Source organism: Rhinoraja longicauda, chromosome 22 (assembly GCF_053455715.1).
Source record: "Rhinoraja longicauda isolate Sanriku21f chromosome 22, sRhiLon1.1, whole genome shotgun sequence".
Lineage (NCBI taxonomy): Eukaryota > Metazoa > Chordata > Chondrichthyes > Rajiformes > Arhynchobatidae > Rhinoraja > Rhinoraja longicauda.
The window spans coordinates 15,139,676-15,154,911 of record NC_135974.1 but is presented as its reverse complement, the minus strand read 5'-3'; the positions used below and the strand labels follow the sequence as shown (position 1 = coordinate 15,154,911).

At 40.3% G+C, this 15,236-nt stretch overlaps 1 protein-coding gene across 1 annotated transcript in view; it reads left to right on the top strand.

Annotated features, from left to right (window-relative positions):
• The window catches only part of LOC144604416 (E3 ubiquitin-protein ligase Itchy-like), a 75,041-nt gene that overhangs the window by 37,078 nt on the left and 22,727 nt on the right, over positions 1-15,236 (top strand). The window contains exons 9-19 of the mRNA XM_078418806.1: positions 1,775-1,870; positions 3,289-3,463; positions 4,593-4,653; positions 4,997-5,081; positions 6,242-6,370; positions 8,136-8,208; positions 8,834-8,905; positions 9,638-9,726; positions 11,372-11,531; positions 13,595-13,728; positions 15,071-15,211. Coding sequence (XP_078274932.1) covers positions 1,775-1,870; positions 3,289-3,463; positions 4,593-4,653; positions 4,997-5,081; positions 6,242-6,370; positions 8,136-8,208; positions 8,834-8,905; positions 9,638-9,726; positions 11,372-11,531; positions 13,595-13,728; positions 15,071-15,211 — 1,215 coding nt within the window. The remainder of the gene's footprint in view (positions 1-1,774; positions 1,871-3,288; positions 3,464-4,592; positions 4,654-4,996; positions 5,082-6,241; positions 6,371-8,135; positions 8,209-8,833; positions 8,906-9,637; positions 9,727-11,371; positions 11,532-13,594; positions 13,729-15,070; positions 15,212-15,236) is intronic.

Genomic DNA, 15,236 nt, shown 5'->3' with positions numbered 1-15,236 from the left:
CTGCTGCCTCATAGTCCTGGAGACTCGGGTTCAATCTTGACCTTGGATGCTCTCTATGTGGAGTTTGCTCGATCTCCCTGTGACTACGTGGGTTTCCTCCCCAGGTGCTCCAGTTTCCTCCCACATCCCAAAGATGTGAGGGTTTGTAAGTTAATTGGTCTCTGTAAATAGTGGGAGGAAACCTGAGCAGCCGGGGAAAACCCACGTGGTTATGGGGAGAATGTATAAACTCCATACAGGCAGCAACTGTAGTCAGGATCGAACCCGGGACTCTGGCGCTGTCAGGCAGCAACTTTACTGCTGCGCTACCATGCAACCTCTATTAAATGCAACGTTGTAATAGAATTACTGAAGCATAGAGCGTTGAAAGAGACCATTTATCTGTCAAGTCTGATGATTCCTTATTCCAAACTTCCCACATCCCAATCTCCTCGCCTTTGCCTAATGGCCACTGTCAGCAATTTTCAAAAGACCATATTATCAAATCGTATTTTTTAAATGTCTTGAAAAAATGCCATTTTGTTTTTAAAATAAAATTTCTGTTCCGGGTTGGATTTATTTTTTAGTTTAGTTTAGAGATAGAGTGAAAACAGACCCTTTGGTCCACCGAGTCTGTGCTAACAGAGGTCCCCGTACACTAACACTATCCTCTACCGTGCCGCCTGGGTGGGTGGGTCATAGAATAAGATGGCATTGAGGCTTTTCGCCATGGCAAATAGTGTCCATTCTTGTTTGACTTATTATTGACATAAATACAGAAAAAGCTAAATAAACGGGATCCTTCATTAAAACTGAGATAGAACAAAATTCTTCAACTCCAGCCATCTTTTTTCAATCTGTGCCTCCCAGGAAACCAAATGGACTGGGTCAGTTTCGGTTTTGTTTTTTTGTGTGGGCCACCTTAAATCCACTTTCACTTTCTTTTACTGGAAATCTTTTTATCTTTAGTTATTCTGTCAAATACTTGGCGAATGTACCTCAAGTAAGTTTGTTTGTGTACCTGATTTAAAATTGTCATTCCATTCATGTTGCCTTTGTGTTTTGAACCAAATTAGATCACTTTTCACCTGTCTGAATACCAAAATAAAGGTATGAGAATCATAAGGGCAGAGAATTTGAGTTAGGTGAAATTGCACAATAGATATGACGATTAGTTCATTTAGAAACAAAACAGCTGAAATATCTCCCCTTTTGGGGTGGCGCAGTGGCACGGTATAATGCCAGAGACCCGGCTTTGCTCCTGACTACAGGTGCTGTCTGTACGGAGTTTGCACGTTCTCACTGTGACCACATGGGTTTTCTCTGGGTGCTTTGGTTTCCTACTACATTCTAAAGACATGCAGGTTTGTACTTTAATTGCCTTCTATAAAATGGCCCCTGTGTGTAAGATAGAACTAGTGCATGGTTGATTGCTGGTCGGCGTTGACGCGAAGGGCCTGTTTCCATGCTCTATCTCCAAACCAAACCTCTGTAGAGATTTTGATGCTGGGCAGTAGTGAATACAAAGAAAACAGATTTGTTTTGTTTGAGAAGAATAGCAATTAGACATCTAAGATGTGTTTTTATTGAAGAACAAATTCTCTGAATAAGCTTGCAACTATAAATGTGGTTAAGGATAGCTAATTATTAAATTGCTGCATTGCTATTCTTCTTACTTCAGAATTCCTACCATTGATAGCTGGAGGAAGGATGTGAAGGGAGAGAAATGTAACATTTTATATGCAGCTTTGCTCTGACAGTATAACAGGAGATTTTACTTATTTTCTTTCTGTAGCTGGGAGCAGAGGGCGGATCAACAGGGTAGATTCTATTTTGTAGATCACATTGAGAAGCGAACAACCTGGGAAAGACCACAACCGTTGCCTCCAGGGTAAGTGGCATGTTCTTCAGTGACTGGCGGTGCTGGCTCAAAGGGCCTTATGGCCTACTCCTGCACCTATTGTCTACAACCTATCCTTAGATCTATTTATTTTATTCAACTGCTAACTGCTAGCTACCTGTGGCGAGTATAATAACAACATTTAAAAGACACGGAGTAAGATACATGGATAGGAAACATTTAGAGGGATAAGCGTCACTTCAGGCAAATGGGACCATTTAGATGGTACATCTTGGTTGGCATGGACGATTGGGGCCTGTTTCCATTCTGCATGACTCTAGAGCTCTTGCTATGACCCCAGTTGATGGGCTTCAGCATAATTAATGCATGTAAGCTGACATAAGAAATACAAGTAGGTGTAAGCCATTCAACACCTTGTATTAGCCCACTATTCAATAAGTTATGTCTGATCACTTACTGAAGATCTACTTTCCTACACTAACCCCCCTCCCCTACATTTCACTTAATTCCCGAATATCCAAAAAATAATAAGCTCTGAGCTGTGTTTACACTCGAAGACATCTGAGATATTAGACTAGCTGGATTTATCATTTTGATGGTGGTGATTAATTCTGAATGAATGGAGTTGTTTGCTTTGTAACTGGTCACAGTAGCACTTGTGTGCTTATTAGTAAAACCCTTGCTAACAAGTTATTTTACATAATTTTTGCCCAAACCAGAAATTACTTTGGTCCATTTGTGATGGTACAGTTTTATGATTCAATAACTTTTTCTAATCACAAAGTATAGGTTTCGAAAGATGGGTTTTGGAGGGGGGGATTTTGTGTTTAACCTGCACCCCGAATCTGTTGTTTGATTGGGTCTTCTATCGCTGCGAGGCCAACATCTAATCTAGTTCCTATGATGCACCACAGACAGAATGCGTCAGCTAATTTTACTTGCCCATAATGCCTGTTTCTTCTTGGAATACCATTGCTAACTTCTTTAAGATTACAGGTCCACCACCGATTTTCTAGCAACTGGTGGTACTCCCCCCCCCCCCCCCAAATCCGGACAATATCCCGGCCCCCTTCGGAAGTCCCCCCGAAAATGTGGTGCCTTGTCCTGGTGAGGCGTCTGATCTCTAACTCATCAGGAATTCCTCAGCGATCGAAGAATTTGCCTACTGCTGCCAGGGCTCTGGAGCTCTGGCCCAGCCGGAGCCGGCAGTTCCATTGCCGCAGGCGATTTTGTGGGCCAGCATCTCGCCCCACCTTCTGTTGGTCCAGCAAAACAGATAATCCAGAAAAGCTCTGGAACCAAGCATGCCGGAAAATCGGTGGTGGATCTATATATTGGCACAAGAACCTTTGAAATTGGAAATATGGAACTTGCTATTCAACACATAACTCTGAAGCTAGAATGCATTAATGTCATTAATTGCTTCTTTCCCAACTCTTGCCTGATAGCTGGGAGCGGAGGGTGGACGAGAGGCACAGGATTTACTACGTTGACCACATTACTCGGACCACCACGTGGCAGCGGCCTACGGTGGAGTCTGTCAGGAACTTTGAGCAATGGCAGTCACAGAGAAATCAGCTTCAGGGAGCCATGCAGCAGTTCAACCAGAGATTTATTTATTCGGTAATTAACTTTTCTGCAACTTTTAAAGATAACAAATGATTGAAATAAAAACCAACACCATGATTTTGGCATCTATTGAAAATTCTTGTCCACCTTGATCCAATGTCCCCCTCACCAGTTTGAATGTTTTTCATTTTCATTTATTTTGAGTGTGGATGCGTGTTAAAGAGAGATGGGACTGGATCACATTGACAGTTCACCTGCACGTTTGGAGCAATGTGCTGTCCAGCTGCAGTTTGCGTGTCGCATATTCCAGATTTCCACATCTGTGCATGCAAGTGCATCTGACTGCTCTGACCCTGGAATCGTCATCCGACCCAGAAGCTCCAATAACTGCCTGAGCTAAGGGACAATTTAGTGCCAACAATACACTGACATGTTTAGCTCCATTCTTTTCCATTCAGCCTACTTAGCGTTACATCAGCCTACCTATTTAAAACTAGTAGATTATCTGGTATTTAAAACTAGTAGACTATCTGGTATTTAAAACTAGTAGACTATCTGGTATTTAAAACTAGTAGACTATCTGGTATTTAAAACTAGTAGACTGTCTGGTATTTAAAACTAGTAGACTGTCTGGCATTTTAAAACTAGTAGACTGTCTGGTATTAAAACTAGTAGACTGGTATTTAAAACTAGTAGACTGTCTGGTATTTAAAACTAGTAGACTATCTGGTATTTAAAACTATTAGATTATCTGGTAGAGCTGCTGCCTCACAGCGCCAGAGACCTAGGTTCATTCCTTCTGATAAAAGCTTTGTTCAGAAGACAAGCACACAATGATTCTGTCTCTATTGTTGATCTGTACCCATATTCTGTTAACGTGAAAGTGATGATTGTCTGTGATGGCTAGATCATTAATTATTCCACTCCAAGATTACTATTGCACCTATCTCGTTCTTGTGGCTTAAATTAGTAGCTGATCGCTTAATTTTTTTGAAAAGAAAAACTTGTCTTAAGTTTTCTTCGCTGGCTTGATTTTCTTCAGTTCTCTCACATTAGCTTCTCAGGGATGGGTTCAGATCGAAAGAGTTTTCACTCTTCATTGTTACTTGATACAAGTGGCTTGTTTCTTTGCCTTTGTTTTAAGGAAAAAAGTCTGGTAAAATCATTTTCAATTTGTTTTTAGTATCCTGAGCCAGTGGTGCCTGCTGAATTTGACCCTCTTGGTCCATTGACAACAGGATGGGGTAAGAAAATCTTTACACGCGAGGGAGAAAAATGAATGCTTTAAAGTCACATGCAACTCAGTTTCTATTTAAATCCTTCTGGGGATTGTTAATGTAGAAATAAAGAACTGCATATGCTGGTTAATACACAGAAGAACACAAAGTACTGGAGTAACAGCAGGTCAGGCAGCAGCTCTGGAGAACCCTTCACAAACGGGTCTCGACCCGAAACATACCTATCCATGTCCTCCAGAGAGGCTGTCTGACCCGAGTTAATGCAGCACTTTTTGTCCTTTTGGGGATAGTTTATGTTCATGAGAAACATGCCACCAGTTACTAATTGGTCTCCATGTCACTTTTGTAGAAAAGAGAACGGACAACAATGGCAGAATGTACTTTGTAAACCACTTAACACGTACCACTCAGTGGGAGGATCCTAGGACAGAGGGGTGAGTAACACATGAATGATGCTGAGATGAATGTTGGTGATAGCATGCAATGAGGTAACTATAGGATGATAGATAAAAAAGATTCAGGTAATGTGCTACTAATCACAGGGTTCATCATTGTCAAGGGTGGATTGCTGTTGATTTTCAGTCACCCGTTTTCTGAAGTTGTTTTAAAATCATTATCCATTTGACTTGAGGTGAGCTGTGTATGGCTCATGAAACCTGGCTCTATTCAAGTTATATTTTACATTTATTCTTGATGTAGATTTTGAGAGCAACTTACAAGACCAGGGCAATTTAAGAATAATTTAGTGTGCGCTGCTGTCCCGAATAGGCCATACAGCCCATCAAGTCTATTCCGCCATTCAATCATGGCTGATCTATCTTTCCCTCTCAACCCCATTCTCCTACCTTCTCCCCATTGCCTCTGCCACATTGGCAAATTTGTTTCCTTAATTTAAAACGGTAAAAGAATATTAATGACAATTCTCCATTACTAATTCTAACATTTTAATAAACTAGGTATAAATTTCCCAGCAGCCTTGGTGGGTTTTGAAGATCTCCACATCACTTTGTCACTTCATCTTAATTAGCACAGGATCTAAGATCCCATTGACTCTAGTGAGGGTTCTAAGTCTGCAGTGTATGATTGCGTGGGTTTTCTCCGGGTGCTCCGGTTTTCTCCAACGTTCCAAAGATGTGCAGATTTGTAAGTTGATTGGCTTTTGCAAATTGCCTGCAGTGTATAGGATGCAAAAGTGGGATGACATATAATTAGTGTACCACAAAATGCTGGAGTAACTCAGCGGGTCAGGCAGCATCTCAGGAGAGAAGGAATGGGTGACATTTCGGGCCGAGATGCTGCCTGACCCGCTGAGTTACTCCAGCATTTTGTGTCTACATTGAATAAAACAGGCAGATATCAGCAATTTCAAATGGAAATGTTTTGATCTGTCTTCACCTACAGAGTTCTTGACCACTGTAATATGTGATTTGTGGGGGTAGCTTGTAGAGTCATGTGTAGTACAGGGGTAGTAAAAAGCAAACATTGATGCAGTATCACATGAGAAGAAAGGGTGGCTAGATCTAGTTTGCATTGCTTTAGATACTGTTCATAGTGAAGACACATACAGTTCATGAATGCATGCTTATTCCTGCAGAATTCTCAATGAAAAACCCTTGCCAGATGGATGGGAGATGCGGTTTACAGTCGATGGTGCTCCGTACTTTGTGGATCATACCAGGAGAACAACAACATACATTGACCCACGTACTGGCAAGTCAGCACTGTACGTTCTGAATTGGCATTACGCATGACTCGTGTAAAAATAAAATCTGAACATTGACTGTAATGAGGGACAGAGTAGCATAACAGGCTTGTCACTTTGAAAATACATTTTGGCAGGTACATGGATAGGAAAAGTTTAAAGGGATATGGGCCAAACACAGGCAGGTTGGACAAGTGTAGATGGGGCATCTTGGGCGACATGGGCAAGTTGGACTGAAGGGCCGGTTTCCATGCTGTATGACTTTATGACCCTCATAGGATCAAATCCAGTGCTTATGGTTACTGGATGAAAATATGCTCCTGATGAGATCTTAAGTCATAGTATTGCCAAGTTATTCATTTGGATTCTTAAAGGCTCCATATCAACAATGGAAACAAATATCACAAATACTAATGCTCTAGTTAATGTTTGATCAGCAATTGTTTTACCCTAAAAATATTGTGGTCTTTCATATATATATATAGTACGATATTCTTCATATAGAAATGCAGATTTATCGGCTACTATATGCACTCCAAAGGAGTTACTTTGTTAGATGCAATAAATGTGCAAAGAAATAAAAGATTTTGTAGTACCGTAAAAGCTTCATTACCCAGCATGTGGATAAGTGATTATACTAGAGCAACCAAAATCAGCTCAGTGGGTCCTTCAGTGCTCCCTTGACTCTGGCTCTGAAATATTGGATACTGGAATATACTACGAGTGAAGTGCCAAATAGGCGTGTTTTTACTGATGCAGAACCCCACAGAACAAATGTTCTCCAAATGGGCTCTTTGCAGCTGAAATGAAATACAAAGATAAATTAAATTCCTCAAGTGTTACGTTGTTTATCTCTTCTCAGATAATGCATGGCAGGCTGAGTATTTTGTTTCTCTTCCATTTTTCCAGTTGTGCAGGATTTTAGCTTTGGAAATGAAATCTAAAAACTAGACCCATTCTAAACTTTTTTCTGAGAGTAGACTGTGCCATAAGAATATCACTTTTGCCATTTCTAAAATTAAATAAGCATAAAGCAAATATAGTTGTGTAGTGGCTTTCTTGGTACTGAATCCTTTACTGCAGGTTTGAGACTTCCGGTTTTTACCTTGGTTGTCATAAGTAAACATGCACTATTCAGGATTTATTGAGTAAATGGGGAAGAAAGTGACAAAGGCATTTACATACCAGCCTCTCCCAATAACTTTTTCTAACCCTTGTTCCTCGTCAGCAGGTGACAATGCTTAAATGTAGTGAATGCCATGCTTGATTTTCTTGGGTGCTATGCTTGCATGTTCTGTCCAATAGAATTTGGAGTTGTAAGCACTTCTGCATTATGTCAGAAATGCCATTGCATTGGAGTGGCACCAATTTGGAATGAAATTCAGTTTTCATGTCTAATTTACACTAAATTACATGCTTCTATTCAGGACCTAGCCTATAATTTTGAGTTGAAACCTTCATGGCCCACAATGTCTCTGCCGTACATGATGTCAAAACAATCACTTATCTACCTGCATATAACCCATATCCCTCCACTCCCTGTATATCCTTATGCCTCTCCAAACCCTTTTAAACAGCACTATCGTATCTACTTCGACCACCTCTGGAGAACATGGATGGGAGACGTTTTGGGTCTGAAGAAGGATCTTGACCTGAAATGCCACCTATTCGTGTTCTGCAGAGATGCTGCCTGAGCCGCTGAGTTACTCTGGCACATTGTGTCCTTTCCTGGCAGAAGGAAATCAGCGCAAATCAGTTTCAGAGAGCTTCTTTCTTTATTTTTCAGATCGAACGGTCCAAACATCGCGTATGTCCGTGATTTCAGATCCAAAGTCTCCTATTTCAGGTTCTGGTGTCAGGTAAAAGCAGCTTTTCATTCAATTCCAGTGGTAAAGTGTTTCCAAGCAACTGCTCAAATATGCAGCATCATAACGTGCACAATAGACAATAGGTGCAGGAGGAGGCCATTCGGCCCTTCGAGCCAGCACCGCCATTCAATGTGATCATGGCTGATCATTCTCAATCAGTACCCCGTTCCTGCCTTCTCCCCATACCCCCTGATTCCGCTATCCTGAAGAGCTCTATCTAGCTCTCTCTTGAATGCATTCAGAGAATTGGCCTCCACTGCCTTCTGAGGCAGAGAATTCCACAGATTCACAACTCTCTGACTGAAAAAGTTTTTCGTCATCTCAGTTCTAAATGGCCTACCCCTTATTCTTAAACTGTGGCCCCTTGTTCTGGACTCCCCCAACATTGGGAACATGTTTCCTGCCTCTAACGTGTCCAACCCCTTAATAATCTTATACGTTTCGATAAGATCTCCTCAAGGCCAGTAGAAGATTAGAAATATCACTTCAACCAGCTAGTTGTCCCATTTGACTCTGCTGACTTGTAGACCCTGTGGAAATTCTGGGCAAGTATTAAAGTATTTTAAGAAGAACGTGTGTTTTGGCTGATAGTAAACTAACATTCTTTGTGTTCCAGCAACTGGCTGCACCTCAGCACATAAAAATAACTGTGACCAGGAAAACGTTGTTTGAGGACTCGTTTCAGCAGGTAATTCTCATAGTTAAGTTTCTGGGAAGATTGGGGTGTGGGGATCTCACAGGGTGTGTCTGATCCACGGTCTCTGTCAGCACCCATTGCATTGGTGCTGGTGTGTGAGTGCTACATTTACATAGAACATAGAACACAGGAAAAGGCTGAGCATGATGCCAAATTAATCTGATCTCATTTGCTTGTACATGATCCATATCCCTCCATTCCATGCAATTAGGCACACCGAGTCTGCGCCAACCAGCGTTCACCCCATACATCAGTGCTATACTACACACTTGGGACAGTTTACGAAAGCTATTTAACCTATAAACCTGGACGTCTTGTTGGTGTGGGAGGAAACTGGCGCACCTAGAGAAAACCCCGCAGGCCACAGGGAAAACGTACAAATTCTGTACAGGCAACTCTACCACTGTGCTTCCCTTGTTGTATGAATATTGTTGGGTACAAAGATTCTTGTAAAGGTTGAAATCCTGGAACTCCTGGCAGCTCTGTGGGAGTACCGCAGAGGCCTACAGTGCCTCTAGACTGGTTGGGCATAATGTTGACATCCACCTCTGAGAGGGCAATTAGTGATGGGGAATAAACACCTAGATCCTGAAAAGTAATATCTTTTTAAAAAGTTGATAGCTTTGTAGATAATGCTGTTAAACTCCCTTTTAAAAAAATAAAAAAAAATTTCCATGCAAGATATTTGATGATATTCTCAAATTAACCTCTGCCTTGTTTCAGATTATGAGCTTCAATCCTCAAGACCTGCGAAGGAGGTTATGGATCATTTTCCCCGGAGAGGAAGGCTTAGATTATGGAGGTGTGGCAAGGCAAGTATCTTCAACGTGGGAGCAAGTTGTATCAAGTGGTATCAAATGGTCAATCATGGTGCTCTGTTGCAGGAAGTATTTGCCAGCTGTAAAATTGGTGGATGTTGATAGAGGTCAGTCAGTCTACCTTTGATAGACACGAAATGCTGGAGTAACTCAGTGGGTCAAGCAAGACCTCTGGGGAAAAAAAGGAGTAGGTGACTTTTTGTGTTGAGACCCTGCTTCAGACTGAAGAATGGTCTCGACCCAAAACATCACCTGTTCCTTTTCTTCAGAGATGCTGCCTGACCCACTGAGTTACTCCAGCTATTTGTGTCTTATCTTCAGTGTAAACCAGTATCTGCAGATCCTTTCTGCACCTACCTTGCCTTTGTGGGGTCTTTATGCAAGACCTGTTCTTTCCACATATCCCTGCAGATTCTTGCCCCCCCCCCCCCCCCCCCCAATTATTCAGTTTGCTTTAGAATCGTCTTTTGACACACTTTCCTCCAAAACATGCCCGATTGTCACAACTCACTTGGAAAACGTTTATCCTGGTTCCATCCTGGTAACGTTTCTCCCCACTCTGAAATACATTCATAATTTTTTGCCTTCCCTGTCAGGAGAACAAGCTAAATTATTTGATCTCTATATTGAAATGAGGCCTCTTATTCTTTCTGCCATTCTAGTAAGTCTCTGATCAGGAAACTCTGTTAATAATCATGAAAATATATATTTCCATTTTCCATTAATGTTGTTTAATCAGCAACTGGACAATACAACCCAGAAAGGTGGCAGTATCAGTATCCTTAGTCTGTTTAGTGTTCCCTGTTCCTTTTGGAAGTGCTCCATAGCTCCTCTCTTTTGGAAGTGAAAATCAGCCAGAGTTCCCATGCGTTTGCTCCTCAGCAGGCCACATTGGATTCATTGTGTGGTACAGAAACTGGTATTGATGTGGCCAAATACCCAGTGGCCCTTCATTGTCCACATTTGCACAGTATAATTGGCAGTTTTGGAGGATATCATAACTTCGAGCTATATCTCAATGGAATCATCAATTTTCAGAAAGAAGAATGATTAGTAAGGCCATCTGTTCGGAGTTTGTACGTTCTCTCCATGACCTGCATGGGTTTTTCTGGGTGCTCCGGTTTCCTTCCAGATTCCAAAGACGGCGGGTTTGTAGGTTGATTGGCTTGGTAACATTGTAAATTTTCCTTAGTGTGTGTATAAGACAGTGTTAGTGTGCGAGGATCACTGGTCGGCGTGGATTCAGGGGGCAAAAGGGACTGTTTCCACGCTGTATAACTAAACTAAACTAGTAAGGCATGCAAAGAACGTTACACCAAAAAGGGGAAACATTGTTCAGCGAGTGTTTCTGTTTAATTAATTCACCCCCTTTCAAGATGAAGTGTGTTGTTGAACTGTTAACTTCAGCTAAAAGAAAAAATGTGCGGTTTCCAATATTTTTGGGAACTTTGGTGCATATTACTGTTCTGTTGCTATCCTTGGTTTTTAACGAACTTCAGAAACGGTCTACCATGGTCAAGCAATGATTAACTGGTCCACCATACTTGATGTTCAATTATTGTAAAAACAAGTCAGATTGTATATTAGCGTATATTAGCATCTTTCAGTGCATCTAATATTGATTTTTTTTTTTTAATAGGGAGTGGTTCTTTCTACTGTCCCATGAAGTTTTGAACCCCATGTATTGCCTCTTTGAGTATGCTGGGAAAGAAAGTTATTGCTTGCAAATAAACCCAGCATCTTACATCAACCCAGATCATCTGAAGTACTTCCGATTCATCGGTCGTTTCATAGCCATGGTGTGTTCTCAAACCTTAATGATACTGATTTTGTTTTTAATCTATGTATGCAATCTATGTATAAAACCTGTCACAAGCTATGTGTTTGGCTAGATACTGTTTTTGGATATTTTTGTGTTAGAATGTGTACATGAAAAAAATAATGTAACTGAGATCTAACATAGTACACAAAGTGCTGGAATAACTCAGCAGGCCAGGCAGTATCTCTGGAGGATATGGATTGGTAGCCCTTCAGTGAAAATTTGCACGTTAAGATGCAAAGGATACTTAAAATGATTCTGGGAATGAGGGAATTGTGTTATGTAGAAGCATTGAAACAGCTGTGTTATTTGCCTTGGAAGGGTGAAGGTTACAAAGGGATTTGATGGAGGTGTTTAAAATCTTAGAGTACATGCAAAAGGCGAGGAAGAGAAACTGATCACGGTATCAATGGGGCCAAGAATTGGGTGACATGGGATGAAGGAATCAAAAGCAACATGAGTAAGAATTTTTCTCACACAGCAAATAGTCCGAAGTGCACTACTAGTAGAGGCCAATTTTACTGTAGTGTCCAAAAGGGAACTGAATAAGTATCCAGAAGGAAAGAGTTTGCATATTCAAAATATGCAGGGGAGTGAGACTAGTGGGATTGCTGTTACCTGAAGCTGATAGTGACTTATTAGACAGAATGGTCTCCTTCCATGCTGTGACCATTGGTGTTTCTCAATTTGTTAATATATAAAACTGATCAAGTTGATCAAATCAAATTGATATATGTTTGATCAATTTATTATATATACTTAAAACATGTATACACACACATGTATATAAAACAAATTGATAAAAAAGATGGATATTTGATCAATTTGTTATACATAAAAATATGTAACATATATATTTGTATACATATAAAGATACATAATTGATCAATTTGTTAGATGTCAATATATATATATATCAATTTATTTTTATACATATCAATATATCAATATATCAATCATTTGGGTTGGAACTCTTTCCAGCAGTAAAGACTGCAGCAAAATCTCTCAAAAACTCACCTCATGATCTCACAGTTTCAGATATCTTGTCGGTATTACTTTGTCCCTCAAGACATATGTTTTAAAGTCATCATCAAACAGCACAGAAAAATGTCCTTTGACCCACAATATCCATGCCGACCATGAACTGTTTTGATAGAGAAAGTGCGTGTGTCCCAATGAGGAAGAACGGACCAGAGTCCACTGATACAAGGCCATGGAATTAAAATAGAGAAGTTGTAAGGAAGGAGATGTAGGGGATCTATTGAGGATGAGAAATGTTTCGAGTGGGCTTCTATATAACAAGCATTGGCATGGCTGTTGGTCTAAATGACCTAGATACATACAAAAAGCTGGAGTAACTCAGCGGGACAGGCAGCATCTCTGGAGCGAAGGAATGGGTGACGTTTTGGGTCGAGCCCCTTTTAGTCTTGTATATTCTGTACAATTTAGATGTAGTTTCCTGTTTTAGTTTAAATTCATTTCTCAAATTTCTTTGTGCAGCATTAACTTTTGGTATCAATTGCATCTGTCACATCCTTTGGTATGAATGTACAGCATTAAGTTGAATTTCCATTTAATTTTTATACTTTCCCCAAACTTCTCTGGTGGTCAAGTGTGATTTACCTTATACTTGCAAAAGCCAACAGCAATAGCCTTAAGTTAAAATGTGTACAATATTGTGGACCTGTATTTTAGTGCAAAGTAAATACACCACAATTAGCACAGCTGCAATCTAACACTTCATACTGATTGTTCCTGTTAACTTTGCTGCTAAATGCACTTCAGGTCTGGATTGGTTAAGATAAGCAAACAGTTAATTCTCATTGGAATAAACAATTCTTGCTTTGTTTCTCAATCTTGTCATCTTGCTGAATATTGACACGAGACATTTGTTACCAGCCTCAACATGTAAAGTAAATCCCCCAAGGGCATATCAGTGTTAATGTACTGTCGTGTTTTTATGCTGGCAAAGTGTATGCTTGGTAATAATTATTTCCAGTAATTGTTTCTAAGTTTTGTTCCTGTACTTCCTTTCAATGGTAGGCATTATTTCATGGGAAATTCATTGACACTGGATTCTCTCTGCCATTTTACAAACGGATGCTGAACAAAGCAATAGTAACCAAAGACTTGGAATCTATCGATCCGGAATTTTACAATTCCCTCATTTGGATAAGGTTTGTACTTGATATTTTAGTTGTGCTGATGGCTTTCTTTGGTTGTTACTGTCTAGTCAACTGGACATAATAATATTGAATAAGTACAACTTTAGACAGAGGTAATGAAAATTAGTCAGCACAACACACAATTATTTTCCATATTTGGTAATAGGCTACATTTTACAAACCTCAATCTTTTCAGATTTAGACTTTAGAGATACAACTCAGAAACGGGCCCTTCGACGGTCACAGGGAGAACGTACAAACTACTTACAGACAGCAGCTGTAGTAAGGATCAAACCCGGGTCTCTGGTGCTGTAAGGGCAGCAACCGTTGTGCCACTCTAAAAAAAAAATACAAGATGTGAGGAAACTTATTTCCTTTCTTGCAGTAGAAGTTATCATCCATGTATTAATACTGCCAATTTATTTACATGCGAATACAACATGTCAACCGTGAGCCTTTTATTTACGTTGTACTGATAATTATACTGGGTGCCATTTCTCAGTCTCATACTGAGTGAATCCCACTGAACCTGGACTCCACTTTCTTGAATACAAATTTAATGTTGTTAGTAATGATTTTGGCCATTGGATGATGGGGATTTTATCAGTTGGGAGATGTCGAGATAGAATGTGTAAGGATTGGGTTAATTTCAGGAGATAGAAGTTGGATAGGCTGGGATATTCTTTAAGGCATAGGAGACTGAGAGTGACCTTGTTGAGGTGCACAAGGTCACGAGGGGCATGGTTAAAGTGAACACTCGTTTTTTTTCCTAAGGTAGATGATTCTAAAACTCCAGGGCATAAGTTTCAGATTAGAGGGGAGAGATTTAAGAGGGACCCTTTTCACTCTATCTGGAACGAACTATCAGAGGAAGTTATGGAAGAGGATACAGTTATGATTTCTAAAAGACATTTGGACAAATATGTGGATAGGATGGGTTTAGAGGACCAAATTCAGGAATGGAGCAGGTCCTGTGTGCCAGCTTGGACAAGGTGAACCAAAGGGCCTGCTTCTGTGCTGCATTCTGTATGAGCTTTTCCCACAGATGTTGCTGGTTGCTGAGTCTCTCGTTTTATTGTAGTGGAAGGCCAGAAGAACAATGCAGTGCTCATTATGTAAATCTAACTTTAACTAAAAAAAAAACTATCGCAGATATTTTCAATGGAAATACGTCACCTCTGAAGTAGGATTGGTAATTTTCCATAGCCAATGTTGACCTCCTCTTCAGAGAAATGTTATTTTTATGTTAGCTTTCTCAGTTTGATTGGTTCACTTTGCGCTGCTCGTATTGAAATTGGAACCCACTTGCATTTGGCTCTGTAATCATTTACGGAAAATTGTCTGTTGTTTCTAGGGAGAACAAACTGGAAGAATGTGGTCTGGAAATGTATTTCTCAGTTGACAAAGAAATGTTAGGTGAAATACAAACACATGAACTGAAACCTGATGGCAATAATATACTGGTGACTGAGGAAAACAAAGAGGAGTACATTGGGTAAGGTGGTGGCTAAGAATATATT